The sequence below is a fragment of the Oenanthe melanoleuca genome, chromosome 25, assembly GCF_029582105.1.
Source record: "Oenanthe melanoleuca isolate GR-GAL-2019-014 chromosome 25, OMel1.0, whole genome shotgun sequence".
NCBI classification, from domain to species: domain Eukaryota; kingdom Metazoa; phylum Chordata; class Aves; order Passeriformes; family Muscicapidae; genus Oenanthe; species Oenanthe melanoleuca.
The window spans coordinates 4405934-4426788 of record NC_079358.1 but is presented as its reverse complement, the minus strand read 5'-3'; the positions used below and the strand labels follow the sequence as shown (position 1 = coordinate 4426788).

Here is a 20855-nt window from a genome sequence, read left to right as displayed (position 1 = left end):
GTGACTCCCAACAATTTATATAATATTTATATAAATTTAAAATAAAAAATATAAAATTTATATAAATATATAATAGCAGCCCCTCCCCCGCTCCCCGCGGTAATTAGCTGGAATCGCTATTAAACATTAATTAATTTATTTAATTAAATCCGGGGTCGCTTTTGTGACTCGAGTCCCTCACCCTGAACCCTTCACCTTTTCACAACACAAATATTTCAGTTTTTCATTCAGTTTCTCACTCATTAATCCAATTTTTCATTTCCCAAACAGTGAGTTTCCGCTCGCATTGTCCCTTTGGATTCTCACCCTTTTCCTCTTTTCCCATTTCCGCCAACATGAAACGCCACAATCTATTATTTAATTTTAGATAATTACTCCCTTCTCATTTTTAATTAATTTCACGGAGGTTTAAAATCTGAATTTTCTAAAATCAGCGTTTCGCTCCCACCCGGCTCTGCCTTTCCCCGCTCCCGCTCCCTCCTCCCTTCTGCCCAAAATTCCCGTGGAGCAAACTTTGGGATGTTCCACGCGGGACAGGACAGAGGGAGGAATTCCAGCCGGGATCCACGCGGGACAGGAGAGGGGGAGGAATTCCAGCCGGGATCCACGCGGGACAGGATAAAGGGAGAAATTCCAGCCCGGATCCACGCGGGACAGGACAGAGGCAGGAATTCCAGCCGGGATCCACGCGGGACTATAGAGAGGGGGGAATTCCAGCCCGGATCCACGCGGGACAGGAGATGGGGAGGAATTCCAGCCCAGATCCACGCGGGACAGGATAAAGGGAGAAATTCCAGCCCGGATCCACGCGGGACAGGACAGAGGCAGGAATTCCAGCCGGGATCCACGCGGGACTATAGAGAGGGGGGAATTCCAGCCCGGATCCACGCGGAACAGGAGAGGGGGAGGAATTCCAGCCGGGATCCACGCGGGACAGGAGAGGGGGAGGAATTCCAGCCGGGATCCACGCGGAACAGGAGAGGGGGAGGAATTCCAGCCGGGATCCACGCGGGACAGGACAGAGGGAGGAATTCCAGCCGGGATCCACGCGGGACAGGAGAGGGGGAGGAATTCCAGCCGGGATCCACGCAGGACAGGAGAGGGGGAGGAATTCCAGCCCGGATCCACACGGGACAGGAGAGGGGGAGGTATTCCAGCCGGGATCCACGCGGGACAGGACAGAGGCAGGAATTCCAGCCGGGATCCACGCGGGACTATAGAGAGGGAGGAATTCCAGCCGGGATCCACGCGGAACAGGAGAGGGGGAGGAATTCCAGCCGGGATCCACGCGGGACAGGCTAAAGGGGAGGAATTCCAGCCGGGATCCACGCGGGACAGGAGAGGGGGAGGAATTCCAGCCGGGATCCACGCGGGACAGGATAAAGGGGAGGAATTCCAGCCGGGATCCACCATATATATATATATAATAAAATATATAATATATAATATTTATTATATAATTTATAATAAGAAAAAATATATATAATTTATATTTATAATTTTTATAATATAATATTTTATATAATAATATAAATAATATATATTAATGTTATGGATAATAATAGTAAAAATAATAGTAAAAATAAAAATAAATAGAAATAGAAACATGAATATAATTATAAATAGAAATATATAAATATAAATATAAATATAAATATAAATATAAATATAAATATAAATATAAATATAAATATAAATATAAATATAAATATAAATATATAAATATAAATATAAATATATAAATATATATATAAATATATATATAAATAATAAAAATACTATTTATATATAATATATAAAATAATTATATAATAGATAATAATAAAATATATATATTAATTAATCCATCATGGGAAGTGTCAGGGGGGGCTTGGCTGGTTTTATATAAATTTTTTTTTTATTGTTATTCCAAATTTAAAAAACCAAATTTTTACAAACAAATTTAAGAACCAAATTTAAAAAGCAAATTAAAAAAAAAAAACAATTTTAAAAAACGAATTTAAAAAAATCAAATTTAAAAAAACCACCTGTGGGACGTTCCCAGCGGGAACAGCCCGGGCTGGGGTCACCCAAATTTGGGGATTTGATGGTGGCACAGGGGGCGAGAGGGGATCTGGCCTAAGAGAGGGGGCAACCGGAATTTGGGGTTCAGCCCAAAAACGGGGGGGTCCATCCCAAATTTGGGATCCATCCCAAACTGGTGTTTCATCCTAAATTTGGGGTCCATCCCAAATTTGGGGTCCATCCCAAAAACGGGGGGTCCATACCGAATTTGGGGTCCATCCCAAAAAGGGGTGAGTCCATCCCAAAAGAGAGGGGTCCATCCCAATTTTGTGCTCCATCCCTGTCCTGGTTTGAAGGACAGGTGTCCGCCAAGAAAGGCAGAAATTTTCCTTTGAAGCACAGACCCGAATTCCACTCCCACCAAATATTATAAACGTTTGAATTAAGGACTCTGAGGCAGAGATAAGGGGGTAGGAATAACAGCTCTTTTACTAATATATCTAACTGTACCAGCAGAAACAACAGCAGTTGTTAAAATTACTAACAAAACAGAACAGATTACTTGGTTCCAGTCCTTTCTTTAGGTGTGAGCACGCTCTCTCTCGGCGGGAGCGGAGGCAGGAAGGGGCGGCTGCGGCCGTGCCGGTCTCACTGGAGAGCGGGCTGGAGCGGGCAGCTCCTCGCTCACCGTTTGGGTTCTGGTGCTCAGCTGTGTCCGCAGAGGCTGGAGGCTGTAGCAGGGCAGATGCAGGGCAGGTGATCGCAGAGGGTCTGGCTCTCGTGCGTTCGGCCGCGTGGCTCCAAGACCGAGAGGATCCTCCTCCCCGCCCCCAGAAACACGAGTCCCCTCCGGAAGCACGAGAGCCCCTCTCCAAGCCGATCCCACCTACCCCTTTTGTCCAGAGCCCGCAAAGATCTGCGGTGTACCCGGCAGCTCCATTGGCATGACAATGGGAAAAATTCTTTAAATTGACACAGCAATAGGAAAAACACTCAACCCCCAACATTATCCACCCCGAATTTTTTCCATGCCAACATGCTACAGCAAATTAAATCTTTTATATTATATACATACATGCAGTTACAGGCACAGTATCATAGATTGTTCACCCTAGAACAAGGTCTCCTTGGGGTATGCATCGGGTCTGTCCATCCTTTTGCATCACCCACCAAGTGCAACCTGGTCCTTGAGCGAAAACCACCCCACGAACAGGATTGTCTTTGCTGGAGGGAGAGTTCACCCAAGCAGGTTTTCCTAACATGCCTCTCAGGTTTACCACAGGGACCTTATCTCCATCTGGTGTTCCCAAGGGCCCAGATTGGGCAGGGCCTGCTCGGTTAGTGGAACCTCGGGTATTCACTAACCATGTGGCCTTTGGTAGATTGATCTGCCAGTTTTTGAAAGTCCCCCCACCAAGTGCCTTTAAGGTGGTTTGAAGCAGGCCATTGCACCGTTCGACTTTCCCAGCTGCTGGTGCATGGTAGGGAATATGATACACCCACTCAATGCCATGTTCTCTAGCCCAGGTGCTTATAAGGCTATTTTTGAAATGAGTCCCGTTGTCTGACTCAATTCTCTCAGGGGTACCATGCCTCCAGAGGACTTGTTTTTCCAGGCCCAAGATGGTGTTCTGAGCAGTGGTGAGAGGCACAGGGTAGGTCTCCAACCACCCGGTGGTGGCTTCCACCATGGTCAGCACGTAGCGCTTGCCTTGGCGGGTCTGAGGCAGTGTGATATAGTCAATCTGCCAGGCCTCTCCGTACTTGTACTTGGACCACTGCCCTCCATACCAGAGGGGCTTTACCCGCTTGGCCTGCTTGATGGCAGTGCACGTGTTACAGTCATGGATAACCTGGGAGATGCTGTCCATGGTTAGATCCACCCCTCGGTCTCGTGCCCACTTGTAGGTGGCATCTCTGCCCTGGTGACCTGAGGCATCGTGGGCCCATCGAGCCAGGAACAATTCTCCCTTGTGTTCCCAATCTAAGTCTATCTTTGAGACCTCTATCTGTGCAGCCTGATCTACCTGCTTGTTGTGCCGGTGTTCTTCATTAGCCCGACTCTTGGGAACATGGGCATCCACATGACGGACTTTCACGGGTAGCTTCTCTACCCGAGTGGCAATATCTTTCCACTCATCAGCAGCCCAGATTGGTTTTCCTCTACGTTGCCAGTCAGTCTTTTTCCACCTCTCCAGCCACGCCCACAGAGCATTGGCTACCATCCAGGAGTCAGTGTAAAGGTAGAGCTTTGGCCATTTCTCTCTCTCAGCAATGTCCAAGGCCAGCTGAACAGCTTTGAGCTCAGCAAGTTGACTTGATCCACCTTCTCCTTTGGTAGCTTGTGCAACCTGTCGTGTGGGGCTCCATACGGCTGCTTTCCACTTCCGGTTCATCCCCACAATGTGACAGGAACCGTCGGTGAAAAGGACGTAGCATTTTTCATCTGCTGGCAGTTGGTTGTATGGTGGGGCTTCTTCAGCCCGGGTCACTTGTTTCTGCTCCTCTTCGTCAGCGAGACCAAAATCTTCACCTTCTGGCCAGTTTGTAATTATCTCCAAAATCCCAGGGCGATTCGGGTTGCCAATATGGGCGCGCTGCGTGATGAGGGCAATCCACTTGCTCCATGTGGCGTCGGTGGCGTGGTGGGTAGAGGGAACCTTTCCTTTGAACATCCACCCCAGCACTGGCAGTCGGGGTGCCGGGAGAAGCTGTGCTTCCGTGCCAATTACCTCTGAGGCAGCTTGAACTCCTTCATAGGCAGCCAGGATTTCCTTCTCTGTGGGAGTGTAATTGGCTTCAGATCCTTTGTAACTTCTGCTCCAGAATCCCAGGGGTCGGCCTCGGGTCTCACCAGGCACCTTCTGCCACAGGCTCCAGGACAGACCATGGTTCCCGGCTGCAGAGTAGAGCACATTCTTTACCTCTGGTCCCGTCCTGACTGGGCCAAGGGCCACTTTTTTCTGAATGCTAAGTAGAGCAGGCCTATCAACAACGCCAGCCACTGTATAATAACACTAGCAATTAAAACAGATCTGAAATCCTTGAAAACTGGTGGAGTAGCCTCAAAAAACTGGGTGATGGGTTGGGAGAAAATTTCCCTTGCATTCATTACTTCACAGTAAGTACCATTATTGAAATAACCCCAGAAACACGCAGTTAGAGTATGATAGCTCTGGATCCATGTGGCCACTTCCCAGAGAAAATTAAAAAACCATGAATTCCTGACATAATCAATCCACCAAACTAATCGGATAATAGCTACAGTAACTTTGGTGAGAGGGCCCATATTCAAAAAAGGGCTTACAAATGGGAGAGAGGTATCTGTGGCCACATGGAGCCCAAACCAGATTAAATCGGACAACATGTTGCCCCTCAAGAGAGCTGTTACTCCTGTCTTAACTCTCCTCTTAATGCCCTCAAGCCCCACATTGGGCGCCAAAATCTGTCCTGGTTTGAAGGACAGGTGTCCGCCAAGAAAGGCAGAAATTTTCCTTTGAAGCACAGACCCGAATTCCACTCCCACCAAATATTATAAACGTTTGAATCAAGGACTCTGAGGCAGAGATAAGGGGGTAGGAATAACAGCTCTTTTACTAATATATCTAACTGTACCAGCAGAAACAACAGCAGTTGTTAAAATTACTAACAAAACAGAACAGATTACTTGGTTCCAGTCCTTTCTTTAGGTGTGAGCACGCTCTCTCTCGGCGGGAGCGGAGGCAGGAAGGGGCGGCTGCGGCCGTGCCGGTCTCACTGGAGAGCGGGCTGGAGCGGGCAGCTCCTCGCTCACCGTTTGGGTTCTGGTGCTCAGCTGTGTCCGCAGAGGCTGGAGGCTGTAGCAGGGCAGATGCAGGGCAGGTGATCGCAGAGGGTCTGGCTCTCGTGCGTTCGGCCGCGTGGCTCCAAGACCGAGAGGATCCTCCTCCCCGCCCCCGGAAACACGAGTCCCCTCCGGAAGCACGAGAGCCCCTCTCCAAGCCGATCCCACCTACCCCTTTTGTCCAGGGCCCGCAAAGATCTGCGGTGTACCCGGCAGCTCCATTGGCATGACAATGGGAAAAATTCTTTAAATTGACACAGCAATAGGAAAAACACTCAACCCCCAACAATCCCAAAAGGGGGAAGGGGGGAGTCCATCCAAAATTGGTGTTCCATCCCAAATTTGGGGTCCATCCCAAAAGGCCGTGAGTCCATCCCAAACTGCTGTTCCACCCGAAATTTGGGGTCCATCCCAAAAGAAGAGGCGTCCATCCCAAATTTGCGGTCCATCCCAAAACGAGAGGGGTCCATCCCAAGTTTGGGATTCATCCCAAAAGGAGAGGGGTCCATCCCAAATTTGGGGTCCATCCCAAACTGGTGTTCCATCCTAAATTTGGGGTCCATCCCAAACTGGTGTTCCATCCCAAAAGGGGGTGAGTCCATCCCAAATTTGGGGTTCATCCCAAAAGGGGGGGGGGGGGGCCATCCCAAATTTGGGGTCCAGCCCAGAAAGGAGAGGGGGGGGTCCATCCCAAACTGGTGTTCCACCCCAAAAAGGGGGCATCCATCCCAAATTTGTGCTCCATCCCAAATTGGTGTTCCATCCCAAATTTGGAGTCCATCCCAAAAGGAGGTGAGTCCATCCCAAAAAAGGGGGTGAGTCCATCCCAAATTTGGGATTGCCCCCAAACGGGGTGAGTCCCCCCAGTTCCCCTCCCCCCGCCGCCGCGGTCCAGCCGGACCCGGGCCCTGCGCACCCCGAGCCGGAGCCCTGCGCGGACCGGACACGCGTGGGGCGTGGGGCCACAGCCGGGCCCTGCCGGACTCACCCCAGCGCTGCCACCACCGGCCCTGCGTGCCGCCACTGCTGGGGCGTGGCCGTGGGCGAGTGGCCGTGGGGGTGGGCGAGTGGCCGTGGGGGTGTCCCGCGAGTGGCCGTGGGGGCGGCCCGCGAGTGGGCGCGGAGGAAGGGGCGCTGAGCGCCCGCAGGGCCGCCCCGCGGGCCCCGCCCCCAGCCCCGCTGGCCCCGCGGTGGTCCCCACGCGGGGGCTCCGTGGAGTTTTTGGGATGCCAGGGTGGGCGGGTCCTGTCCGTGTGGTCGCGCGTGGCTTCGGCCGTGGCTCTGGGTGGTGGGGGCGGGGTGCCGGCTGAGCCTGTGCCGCTGAGGGGGTCAGGGAAGTGTCACGGAAGTGTCCCGAGAGTGTCACAAAAGTGTCCCTGAGAGTGTCCCTGAAAGGGTCACGAAAGTGTCCCTGAGAGTGTCCCGAGAGTGTCACAAAAGTGTCCCAAAAGTGTCCCTGAAAGGGTCACTAAAGTGTCCCTAAAGTGTCCTTAAAAGTGTCCCTGGTGCTACTGAGAGTGTCCCAAAAGTGTCCCTGAGAGGGTCACAAAAGTGTCCCTAAAAAGTGTCCCTAAAAGTTTCCCGAAAGTGTCCCGAAAGTGTCCCGAAAGTGTCCCTAAAAGTGTCCCTGGTGTCCCAAGAATGTCCCTGAAAGTGTCCCAAGAGTGTGCCTGAGAGTGTCCCGAAAGTGTCCCTAAAAGTGTCCCGAGAGCGTCCCTGGTGCCACTGAGAGTATCACAAAAGTGTCCCTAAAGTGTCCCTGAAAGTGTCCCTGGTGTCCCTAAAAGTGTCCCAAAAGTTTCCCTAAAAGTGTCCCTGAAAGTGTCCCTAAAAGTGTCCCAAAATTGTCCCAAAAGTGTCCCAAAAGTTTCCCTAAAAGTTTCCCTAAAAGTGTCCCTGAAAGTGTCCCTGATGTCCCTAAAAAGCGTCCCAAAAGTGTCCCAAAAGTTTCCCTGAAAGTGTCCCCGGTGTCCCTAAAACTGTCCCTGAAATTGTCCCTAAAAGTGTCCCTTGTGTCCCTAAAAGTGTCCCTTGTGTCCCTAAAAGTGTGCCTGGTGTCCTAAAAGTGTCTCTAAAAAGTCTCCCTGGTGTCCCAAAAGTTGCCTAAAAAGTGTCCCAAAAGAGTCCCTGAAAGTGTCCCTGAAAGTGTCCCCGAAAAATGTCCCTGGTGTCCCTAAAAGTGTCCCTGGTGTCCCTGAAAAATGTCCCTGGTGTCCCAAAAGTGTCCCTAAAGTGTCCCTAAAAGTGTCCCTTTGTGTCTCTGAAAGTGTCCCAAAAGCGTCCCCAAAATGACCCTGAAGGTGTCCCTAAAAGTGTCCCAAAAGTGTCCCTAAAGTGTCCCTGAAGGTGTCCCTAAAAGTGTCCCTTGTGTCCCTGAAAATGTCGGTGGGTTCTGCGATTTATCTCATTAATAATAATTAATAAAAAGTTGTGGGCTGGATTAAACAAAATGGGATTTAATCAAGCGAAACGAGGATTAATTTAAAAAATTAGGTTTGATCAAACAAAATGGGATTTAATCAATCAAACAAAACGGGGTTTGATTAAACAAAATTCCAGCTCGGTCTCGACATCCGGGAGCAGCAAAGATCGGACAGAGAAGAAATTAAAACAAATAAAATTTGGGTTTTTTACTTCATCCAAAGTCGGAGGAGAGCGGAGGAAAGGGGCGGGACCGACCCCCAGATTTGGGGTGACAGCTCGGGAATGGGTGAAACCCCCAAATTTTGGGGTGACAGCCCGGGAATGGGTGGAACCCCCAGATTTGGGGTGACAGCTCTGGCACGGATCCCTGTGGGCGCCGGGAATGGGTGGAACCCCCCAGATTTTGGGGTGACAGCTCTAGAATGGGTGAGACCCCCAGATTTGGGGTGACAGGTCAGGAATGGGTGAAACCCCCCAGATTTGGGGTGACAGCTCTGGCACGGATCCCTGGGGGTGCAGGGAATGGGTGGAACCCCCCAGATTTTGGGGTGACAGCTCGGGAATTGGTGAAACCCCCCCAGATTTAGGGTGACAGTTCTGGAATGGGTGAAATCTCCAAGATTTCGGGTGACAGCTCTGGAATGGGTGAAACCCTCCGATTTTGGGGTGACATCCCGGGCACAGGTCTCTGGGGGCGCCGGGAATGGGTGGAACCCCCCGATTTTGGGGGTGACAATTCGGGAATGGGTGAGACCCCCAAATTTGGGGTGACAGCACGGGAATGGATAAAACCCCCCCAAATTTGGGGTGACAGCTCGGACACGGATCCCTGGGGGAGCCGGGAATGGGTGAAATCCCCCGATTGTCGGGGTGACAATTCGGGCATGGGTGAAACCCCCTAGATTTGGGGGTGACAGTTCGGGCACAGGTCTCTGGGGGCCCCGGGAATGGGTGAACCCCCCGATTTTGGGCTGACAGCTCGGGAATGGGTGAACCCCCAGATTTGGGGTGACGATTCGGGAATGGGTCCCTGGGGGCTCAGGGAATGGGTGAACCCCCCGATTTCGGGGCTCAGGGGCACAGCGCCAGCCGCGAGCCCTCGCCCCACACCAGGAACCAGGGCCGCGCCCTGCGCCCCCCGAACGCGGCCGCCGGGAAGGCGCAGATGAGGCTCCTCCGCTCCGCGTCCAGAATCGCCACCCGGCCCCGCTCGTAGTCCAGGAGCACCCGCACCGTGCGGGGCGCGCGGGCCGGGAACAGCGGGACGCGATCCCGGGAGGTGACAGCCCAGAACTGGCCCCGGCACTGCCCCACGGACCACAGCTCCCACCCGGGGCTCCCTGTCCCGGCTCCGGGGGTCCCTGTCCCATTGCAGGGGGTCCCTGTCCCATTCCCGGGGGTCCTTGTCCCATTCCAGGGGGTCCCTGCCCCATTCCCGAGGGTCCCTTCCCCATTCCCGGGGGTCCTTGTCCCATTCCCGAGGGTCCCTGTCCCATTCCCGGGGGTCCCTGCACCATTCCCGGGGGTCCTTGTCCCATTCCAGGGGATCCCTGTCCCATTCCCGGGAGTCCCTGCACCATTCCCGGGGGTCCTTGTCCCATTCCCGGGGGTCCCTGCACCATTCCCGGGGGTCCTTGTCCCATTCCAGGGGGTCCCTGTCCCATTCCCGAGGGTCCCTTCCCCATTCCCGGGGGTCCTTGTCCCATTCCCGAGGGTCCCTTCCCCATTCCCGAGGGTCCCTTCCCCATTCCAGGGGGTCCCTTCCCCGTTCCCGGGGGTCTCCAGCGCCACCCCCAGGGCCCAGCATCCCTCCGGTGCCACCCGCACGTCCCAGCAGCGCCGCCCGGCGGTGACGCCCTCGCGGCCGAGCACCGAGGGGTCGGGGCCGGGGCCGGCTTCGGCTTCGGCTTCGGCTTCGGCTTCGGCTTCGGCTTCGGCTTCGGCTCCCGGTTCGGCTCCCGGTTCGGCTCCCGGTTCGGCTCCCGGTTCGGCTCCCGGTCCGGCAGGGTCCCGGTTCGGTTCCCAGCTGACGCTGCTCCCGTCAGGAGCCACGCGGAGCTGCGGGTGGGCGGTGCGCGGGTCCAGGGTCACGGGCACTGCGGGGAGGGGGTCCATGGATCCGGCCTTCATCCCGCCCTCACCATCCTCATCATCCTCCCTTCATCATCATCCTCCTCATCGTCATCCCTTCATCATCATCCTCCCTTCATCCCACCCTCATCATCATCATCATCCTCCTTCATCATCCCTTCATCATCATCCTCCCTTCATCCCACCCTCACCATCATCATCCTCCTTCATCATCCTCCCTTCATCATCATCCTCCCTTCATCCCACCCTCATCATCATCATCATCCTCCTTCATCATCCCTTCATCATCATCCTCCCTTCATCCCACCCTTCATCACCATCATCATCATCCTCCTTCATCATCCCTTCATCATCATCCTCCCTTCATCCCACCCTCACCATCATCATCCTCCTTCATCATCCTCCCTTCATCCCCACCTTCATCATCCTCCCTTCATCATCATCAGTCCTTCATCCCACCCTCATCATCATCATACTCCCTTCATCATCATACTCCCTTCATCACCATCAATCCTTCATCCCACCCTCATCATCCTCTTTCATCATCCTCCTGCATCCTCCCTTTATCCCGCCCTCATTCATCATCATCATCCTCCTTCATCATCCCTTCATCATCATCCTCCCTTCATCCCCACCTCATCATCATCATCATCATCATCCTCCTTCATCATCCCTTCATCATCATCCTCCATCCCACCCTCATCATCCTCCTTCATCATCCTCCTGCATCCTCCCTTCATCCCGCCCTCATCATCCTCCTTCATCATCCTCCTTCATCATCCCTTCTTCATCCTCCTTCATCATCCTCCCTTCATCCCACCTTATCATCCTGCCTTCATCATCCCTTCATTCCGCCCTCATCGTCACCATCATTCTCCTTCATCATCCTCCTCCTTCATCATCCTCCTTCATCCTCCCTCCTTCATCCCACCTCATCATCATCATCCTCCTTCATCCTCCCTCCTTCATCCCACCTCATCATCATCCTCCTCCTTCATCCTCCCTCCTTCATCATCCCCTCATCATCATCATCCTCCTTCATCCTCCCTTCATCCCACCTCATCATCATCCTCCTCCTTCATCCTCCCTCCTTCATCCCACCTCATCATCATCCTCCTTCATCCTCCCTCCTTCATCCCACCTCATCATCATCCTCCTTCATCCTCCCTCCTTCATCCCACCTCATCATCATCATCCTCCTTCATCCTCCCTCCTTCATCCCACCTCATCATCATCATCCTCCTTCATCCCACCTCATCATCATCCTCCTCCTTCATCCTCCCTCCTTCATCCCACCTCATCATCCTCCCCCCGGACTCACTTTTCACGGGCAGCTCGAACAGCAGGAGGTCTGAAAAAAAGGGGAGAAATTATTTTTATAAATTTTATTTTTATAAAATTTTACCGGTGTAAAATGCGGAGACAACGAAACTAACAAAAACAACTAAACTGAATAACTAAACTAAAATGCAATAACTAAATTAACTAAACTAACTAAACTAAGATAAACTAAAATTAAATAACTAAATTAACTAAACTAAATACTAAACTAACTAAACTAACTAAAATAAACTAAAATTAAATAACTAAATTAATTAAAATAACTGAATTAACTAAAATAACTAAAATAACTAAATTAACAAAAATTAAATAACTAAATTAATTAAACTAAGTAAAATAAAATAACTAAAATTAAATAACCAAAATAACTAAACTAACTGAACTAAAATAAAATAACTAAACTAACTAAAATAAAATAATTAAATAAAATAACTAAACTAACTAAACTAAACTAAAATTAAATAACTAAATAAAATAAAATAAAATAAGTAAATGAAATAACTAAACTAAAATAACTAAATTAAACTAAACTAAACTAACTGCAATAAATCACAGCCCGTGCAAACCCAATTCACTATTGCACACGCCCATAATAACAGTTTAATGCACATTTAATTAAACCAATTTATATCGATAATGAATTAAATGGATCAAATTTATATCTACAATAAATTAAATCGACCCAATTAATATCAATAATAAATTAAATCGATCCAAATTATATCTACGTTAAATTAAATGGATCCAATTAATATCTACGATAAATTAAATCGATCCAATTAATAGCTACAATAAATTAAATTGATCCAATTAATATCGATAATAAATTAAATCGATCCAATTAATATCGATAATAAATTAAATGGATCCAAGTAATATCGACAATGAATTAAATCGATCCAATTAATATCTACGATAAATTAAATGGATCCAATTTATATCTACAATAAATTAAATGGATCCAATTAATATCTATGATAAATTAAAATCAATGCAATCAATATCTAGGATAAATTAAATCGCTCCAATCAGTATCTGTCATTAATGAATCTCCCCATCCCGCCAGTACCGCGCACTCTCCCCAGCGCCTCCTGCAGGGCCGGATTCTCCTCCCGGATCCGCCGGATCCTCGTTCCCAGCGCCGGGAGCGGCACCGGGAGCGGCACCGGGAGCGGGTCCGGCCCGAGGCTGGAGCGGGACGGCAGCGGAATTACGGGAATCCCAGATCCCAAATAATCCCAAATCCCAAATCCCGAAAAAATCCCAAATCCCAAATCACAAATGATCCCAAATGATCCCAAATCCCCAAAAGATACCAGATCCCAAATAATCCCAGATCCCAAACCCCAAATCCCAAAAAATCCTAAATCCCAAATCCCAGATCCCAAATGATCCCAAATCCCAAATAATCCCAGATCCCAAACCCCAAATCCCAAAAAATCCTAAATCCCAAATCCCAGATCCCAAATAATCCCAAATCCCAAATCCCAAATCCCCAAATAATCCCAAATAATCCCCAAATAATCCCAAATCCCAAACCCCAAATCCCAAACCCCAAATCCCATAAATTCCCCATAAACCCCAAATCCCAAATCCCAAATCCCAAATCCCAAATCCCGAATCCCGCCCGTACCTGTCCAAGGTGCTGCTCAGGTCCTGGAAGGGGAAAAAGGGACTCAGTGAATCTCCCAAAAAACCCGGGACGGATTTTTGGGACCCGGATTTGGGACCCCCAGGAATGTCCTGGCAGCTCACTGCAGGAGGAAGGTCCTGGCAGGTCACTGCAGGAAGGTCCTGGCAGGTCACTGCAGGAATCACCCTCAGGAATGTCCTGGCAGGTCGCTGCAGGAGGGTCCTGGCAGCTCACTGCAGGAGGAAGGTCCTGGCAGGTCACTGCAGCAGGTCCTGGCAGGTCACTGCAGGAAGGTCCTGGCAGGTCACTGCAGGAATGTCCTGGCAGCTCACTGCAGCAGGTCCTGGCAGGTCACTGCAGGAGGGTCCTGGCAGGTCACTGCAGGAATCACCCTCAGGAATGTCCTGGCAGGTCACTGCAGCAGGTCCTGGCAGGTCACTGCAGGAATGTCCTGGCAGGTCACTGCAGGAAGGTCCTGGCAGGTCGCTGCAGCAGGTCCTGGCAGGTCACTGCAGGAGTCACTGCAGCAGGTCCTGGCAGGTCACTGCAGGAGGGTCCTGGCAGGTCACTGCAGGAATCACCCTCAGGAATGTCCTGGCAGGTCACTGCAGGAAGGTCCTGGCAGGTCACTGCAGGAATGTCCTGGCAGCTCACTGCAGCAGGTCCTGGCAGGTCACTGCAGGAGGGTCCTGGCAGGTCACTGCAGGAATCACCCTCAGGAATGTCCTGGCAGGTCACTGCAGCAGGTCCTGGCAGGTCACTGCAGGAATGTCCTGGCAGGTCACTGCAGGAAGGTCCTGGCAGGTCGCTGCAGCAGGTCCTGGCAGGTCACTGCAGGAAGGTCCTGGCAGGTCACTGCAGGAAGGTCCTGGCAGGTCACTGCAGGAATGTCCTGGCAGGTCACTGCAGCAGGTCCTGGCAGGTCACTGCAGGAATGTCCTGGCAGGTCACTGCAGGAGGGTCCTGGCAAGTCACTGCAGGAATGTCCTGGCAGGTCACTGCAGGAATGTCCTGGCAGGTCACTGCAGGAAGGTCCTGGCAGGTCACTGCAGGAATGTCCTGGCAGCTCACTGCAGGAGGGTCCTGGCAGGTCACTGCAGGAATCACCCTCAGGAATGTCCTGGCAGGTCACTGCAGGAAGGTCCTGGCAGGTCACTGCAGGAAGGTCCTGGCAGGTCACTGCAGCAGGTCCTGGCAGGTCACTGCAGGAGTCACTGCAGGAGGGTCCTGGCAGCTCACTGCAGGAATGTCCTGGCAGCTCACTGCAGCAGGTCCTGGCAGGTCACTGCAGGAGTCACTGCAGGAGGGTCCTGGCAGCTCACTGCAGGAAGGTCCTGGCAGCTCACCTGCAGGAAGGTCCTGTCCGGCTGCTCGCACTTCTCCCGCAGCTCCCGGGCGCGCTCCTCCAGCCGGGAGATCTCCCGGGTCAGGCCTGTCGCGATTTCCTCCCACGCGTGGCCGATGTCGCGCTCCAGGCGCCGCAGCCGCGCCAGGCGGAGCCGCGCCAGCTCCGCCAGCGCCTGGAGCAGCTCCCGGGACTGGGCCAGGACCCGGCCCCGCTCGGCCTCCGCCTCCTCCTGCGGCGGGAGCGCGCTGGGACCGGAGCCACAGCCCCCAAATGCACCGGGGGAACCCAAACCCCAAATCCACCGGGGGAACCCAACCCCAAATCCACCGGGGGACCCCAAACTCCAAATGCACCGGGGGACCCCAAACTCCAAATCCACCGGGGGAACCCAAACCCCAAATCCACCGGGGAACCCAAACCCCAAATCCACCGGGGGAACCCCAACCCCAAATGCACCGGGGGAACCCAAACCCCAAATCCACCGGGGGAACACAACCCCAGCCCCCAAATCCACCGGGGGAATTCAAACCCCAAATCCACCGGGGGACCCCAACCCCAAATGCACCGGGGAACCCAAACCCCAAATGCACCGGGGGAACCCAAACCCAGCCCCCAAATGCACCGGGGGAACCCAAACCCCAAATGCACCGGGGGAACCCAAACCCCAAATCCACCGGGGGACCCCAACCCCAAATCCACCGGGGGAACCCAAACCCCAAATCCACCGGGGGAACCCAACCCCAAATGCACCGGGGGAACTCAAACCCCAAATCCACCGGGGGAACCCAGACCCCAAATCCACCGGGGGAACTCAAACCCCAAATCCACCGGGGGAACCCAAACCCCAAATCCACCGGGGGACCCCAGCCCCCAAATCCACCGGGGGAACCCAAACTCCAAATCCAGCGGGGGAACTCAAACCCCAAATCCACCGGGGGACCCCCAAACCCCCGAGCCCTTACTAAACACTCCCGGAATTTCCCCATCTCCGCCTCCCGCAGCTCCAGCAGTTTCTCCCTCGCGTCCCGCAGGGTTCGCAGCCGAGCCTGGACTTGCTCCTGAGGGAACCAAAATCGTTTTTATTTTATCCGAGGTCGGGGCAGTGTCAAACCCAACCTGTGGAGAGCGCAGCTCGGCTTCTCCCACTCCGGGAAAAACATTCCCGCTCAAGGAAAATATTCCCTGTCTGGGAAAACATTCCCCATCCGGGAAAACATTCCCAATCATGGAAAACATTCCCGATCATGGAAAACATTCCCGATCATGGAAAACATTCCCGCTCCTGGAAAACATTCCCCATCCAGGAAAACATTCCCAATCATGGAAAACATTCCCGATCATGGAAAACATTCCCAATCATGGAAAACATTCCCGATCATGGAAAACATTCCCGATCATGGAAAACATTCCCGCTCCAGGAAAATATTCCCGCTCCTGGAAAACATCCCTTCTCGTGATTGTCACGATTCCATCCCTTTTCGTGATCCTTGTCACGATTCCATCCCTTCTCCCTAACCTTGTCGCGATTCCATCCCGTCTCGCGATCCTTGCCGCGATTATCAATAATTCTCTCCCATTACAGATTGCATTTAACAATGTAATTAAAAGTAAAACTCCCATTTACCATCCGCTGGTTACCGCGCTCAGACCGAGCTCATGTTTCATTCCCCACCCATCCCGGCCTTTCCTTCCCCCCTCTGTCGCGATTCTCGGGATCTGGGGACCCTTTAACCCCTTGGTGCCCGTACCTTGCACTGCCGGGCGGCCTCGGGCAGCGGCAGCACGGTGTGCCCGCGGTGCGCGCGGGACTCGCGGCAGATCTCGCACAGCGCGGCCGCGTCCTCCCGGCAGAAGAGCTCCAGCGGCTCCCGGTGCCGCGGGCAGCCTTCCTCGTCCTCATCATCATCCTCATCATCCTCCTCATCCTCATCATCATCCTCATCCTCTTAATCATCCTCATCCTCATCATCCTCCTCATCCTCATCCTCATCATCCTCCTCCTCATCCTCCTCCTGCAGCCGCAGCGCGTCCCCCCGGCCCCGCCGCCGGGCGAGCTCCAGCAGCGCCGCCAGCTCCGGGCTCGGCCGGAGGCTCCGCTCCGGGGCCGCGTCCCGGCAGCGCGGGCACGCGAAGCCGCGCGTGGGCCACTCCCAGCGGCGCTCGATGCAGGCGCGGCAGAAGTGGTGGCCGCAGTGGATGGACACGGGGTCCCGGAACAGCTCCCGGCAGATCGGGCACGACGCCTCGCCCGGCAGCGCGGCCATGGCGGGGGGCGAGGCGGGGCCGGGAGCCGCGGGCGGCGGCCAAAACCTGCCCGGAGGTGGCCAAACTTCCCTGGGGGTGGCCAAAACCCGCTCACCGGTGGCCAAACTTCCCTGGGGGTGGCCAAACCCGCCCACCGGTGGCCAAACCCCCCTGGGGGTGGCCAAACCCCTCCCGGCTCTGCCCCCACCCGGGCAGTGGCCCAAACCCGCCCGGTGGTGGCCAAACCTCCCTGGGGGTGGCCCAAACCCGCCCGGAGGTGGCCAAAACCCACCCGGTGGTAGCCAAACCTCCCCGGGCAGTGGCCAAACCCCTCCCGCCGTGTCCCCCCCGGAATTCCCGGGAGCGAGGGTTGGGAAGGGGATCCCGGGGTGAGACCCCAGGGAAGGGGGGTGGGAATTCCACGTGATTTCCACCATTTCCTGCCCGAATAATTCCTTTAATCTACCGGATTATTCCTGTATCTGCCGGATAATTCCTCTGTCTGCCCAATAATTCCTTTATCTGCCGGATAATTCCTTTATCTGCCGAATAATTAATTCCTTTATCTGCCGAATTATTCCTTTATCTGCCGGATAATTCCTTTATCTGCCGAATAATTAATTCCTTTATCTGCCGGATAATTCCTTTATCATTTTAAATTTTAAAATGTTGCTTATTTAGATTATTTTAATGTAGTTTTTTTATTATTAATTTATGTTTCTTAAAATGCGTATTAAAAATGATTTCTTATTATTTTTGCCCTTTTTTAAATTCGTATTTTTTTTTATTCTGAATTTTTTTTTTAAATTCAAATTTTAAGAAAACTTAATTGAAAAAAAAAAACCAAACTTTTTATTTTTTCCCTGGAAGGTTGAGGTTGTTCCCAGCTCTGGATCCACCCCGCACTTTAAAACAATCGAACAAAATCTTGCAGAGAAAATCTTGGATTGCTGATTTTCTTTTCCTCTGGCACTGGACAAATCTCTCCTTGTCCGTTCAACCCGAGCCGGGGGAAATTCACGGTGATTAAATCAAGGAGGGAAATTGCTGGGAAAGGGGATCTTGATCCATCCCAGCCCCCCGATAAATTAAATTTAGACCTAGATTTAACAAAAAAAAAAAAAAAAAAATAAAAATAAAAAGTGTTTAGCACGAAGCCGCCCCCCAGGTTTCGCTCTGACTGTTCCGAGCACCTGAACCCCAAAAAACTCCGGCGCAGAATTAACCGCGGGTGAGTGTTGGACCCATTTCCTCAAAAAGAAAGAAGAAAATAATTTTTAAAAAAGAAGAAAAAAAAAAAAGTATCACTTCTGTGCCACGAGCGAGTTCCGGCGGCCTCGGCTCGCGGGGGGTTCTCGGAACAAAAAAAAATTAAAAATAGGAAAGTTTGTGGTCGGCGGTTCAGCCCCGAGCCGTGAGAGAAACGATTTCCTGTGAAAAGGAGAAGTGAAAGGAACAATAAAAATGTTTTTTAATAAAAATAATAAAATAAAGTCGCACGGGGCTGGGGGTGCTGGGAATTCAGGGATTCCCGGGAATGCTGAACTGGTAACGAGCAGCGCAGGACGGGCCGGGAGTTACTGCGAGCTCCGCGCCCACGGATTTCCATCGTGAAAAAGATAAATTTAAATTTATCCCTTAATAAAAGGGAAATAAACGAATTGGAAGCAGCGGAACCAGGCCGGTGCTAAACCCGGTGCTAAACCCGGTGTTAAACCCGGAGCTAAACCCGGTGCTAAATCCGGTGTTAAACCCGGAGCTAAACCCGGTGCTAAACCCGGTACCAAACCCGGATCTTAACCCGGTGTTAAACCCGGTGCTAAACCCGGAGCTAAACCCGGTGCCAAACCCGGTGTTAAACCCGGTGCCAAACCCGGTGTTAAACCCGGTACCAAACCTGGTACCAAACCCGGATCTTAACCCAGTGTTAAACCCGGTACTAAACCCGGTGATAAACCCGGAGCTAAACCCGGTGATAAACCCAGTGCTAAACCCGGTGTTAAACCTGGTACTAAACTCGGCGTTAAACCCGGTGTTAAACCCGGTGCTAAACCCGGTGCTAAACCCGGTGCTAAACCCGGAGCTAAACCCGGAGTTAAACCCGGAGCTAAACCCGGTGCCAAACCCGGAGCTAAACCCGGTGATAAACCCGGTGCCAAACCCGGTGTTAAACCCGGTACCAAACCTGGTACCAAACCCGGATCTTAACCCGGTGCTAAACCCGGTGTTAAACCCGGTGCTAAACCCGGTGATAAACCCGGTATCAAATCCCGTACCAAACCCGGACCTAAACCCGGTATCAAACCCGGTGTTAAACCCGGTATCAAACCCGGTGCTAAACCCGGTATCAAATCCGGTACCAAACCCGGTACCAAACCCGGTGCTAAACCCGGAGCTAAACCCGGTGCCAAACCCGGTGTTAAACCCGGAGCTAAACCCGGTGTTAAACCCGGTACCAAACCTGGTGCTAAACCCGGTATCAAATCCGGTGTTAAACCCGGTATCAAATCCGGAGCTAAACCCGGTGTTAAACTTGGTGTTAGACCCGGTATTAAAGTCAGTACCAAACCCGGTATTAGAGCTGGTATCAAACTTGGTATTAGAACCGGTTCTAAACTCGGTACCAAACCCGGTATCAGAGCTGGTACCAAACCCGGTATTAGAACCGGTACCAAACTTGGTACCAAACCCAGGATTAAACTCGGTACCAATCCGGTATCAGAGCTGGTACCAAACTGGGTATTAGAACCGGTTCCAAACTCGGTATCAGAGCCGGTACTACAACCCGGTGTCAAAACAGGTTTTAAATCCGGTACCAAATCTGGTATTAAAGCCGGTGCTAAACCCGGAATTAGAGGCGGTGCTAAACCCGGCATTAGAGGCGGTGTCACATCCGGTATTAGTGCCGGTGTCAAACTCGGTATCAGAGCCGGTACCAAAGAAGCCGGTGCCAAATCCGGTATTAGAGCCAGTCCTAAACCGGGAGTTAGAGCCGGTACCAAACCCGGTACTCGAGGCCGTCCTAAGCCCGGTATTAGAGCCGGTACCAAAGAACCCGATGCTAAGCCCGGTACTAGAGACCGTCCTAAACCTGGTATTAGAGCCGGTACCAAACCCGGTATTAGAGCCGGTCCTAAACCCGGAACTACAGCCTGTACCAAACCCGGTACTCGAGGCCGCCCTAAGCCCGGTACTAGAGACTGTCCTAAGCCCGGAATTAGAGCCTGTACCAATCCCGGTACTCGAGGCAGCCCTAAGCCCGGTATTAGAGCCTGTACCAAACGCGGAATTAGAATCTGTACCAATCCCGGTACTCGAGGCCGCCCCAAACCCGGTATTAGGGGCGGTCCTAAACCGGAATTAGAGTTTGTACCAATCCCGGTACTCGAGGCCGCCCTAAACCCGGTTTTAGGGGCGGGTCAGTGCTGAGCACTGGCCACGCCCGGCGCAAAGCCCGGCTCATCTCAGCAGCGAATCCGCTCCGCCTGCGGATCCCCGGGCCCGCCGCACCTGCGGGAGGAGGAGCGGCCGCGGGGGAGAGCGGAACCGGCCCGGTCCCGGTCCCGGTCCCGGTTCTGGGCAGGAGGAGGAGCGGCCGCGGGGGAGAGCGGAACCGGCCCGGTCCCGGTCCCGGTTCTGGGCAGGAGGAGAAGCGGCAGCGGGGGAGAGAGGAACCGGCCCGGTCCCGGTCCCGGTTCTGGGCAGGAGGAGGAGCGGCCGCGGGGGAGAGCGGAACCGGCCCGGTCCCGGTCCCGGTTCTGGGCAGGAGGAGGAGCGGCCGCGGGGGAGAGCGGAACCGGCCCGGTCCCGGTTCTGGGCAGGAGGAGGAGCGGCCGCGGGGGAAGAGCGAAACCGCCCGGTTCCGTTCCCAGTTCTTTTCCCGGTCCCGTTCCCTGTCCGTTCCCGGTTCCCTTTCCCTGTCCCGTTCCCGGTCCCGTTCCTGTTCC

At 52.8% G+C, this 20855-nt stretch overlaps 1 protein-coding gene across 1 annotated transcript; it reads right to left on the bottom strand.

Moving 5' to 3' along the window:
- Positions 1-9298: 9298 nt before the first annotated feature.
- Positions 9299-17049, bottom strand: LOC130262932 (E3 ubiquitin-protein ligase TRIM7-like). Its single transcript, XM_056510437.1, has 8 exons — positions 16674-17049; positions 16413-16562; positions 15627-15722; positions 14663-14893; positions 13317-13339; positions 12753-12871; positions 11664-11693; positions 9299-10347 (listed from the first exon to the last, which is right to left on the bottom strand). Exons 1-8 carry the CDS (start codon positions 16926-16928, stop codon positions 9323-9325), a joined length of 1929 nt encoding a protein of 642 aa, XP_056366412.1. The 5' UTR covers positions 16929-17049; the 3' UTR covers positions 9299-9322.
- Positions 17050-20855: the final 3806 nt, after the last annotated feature.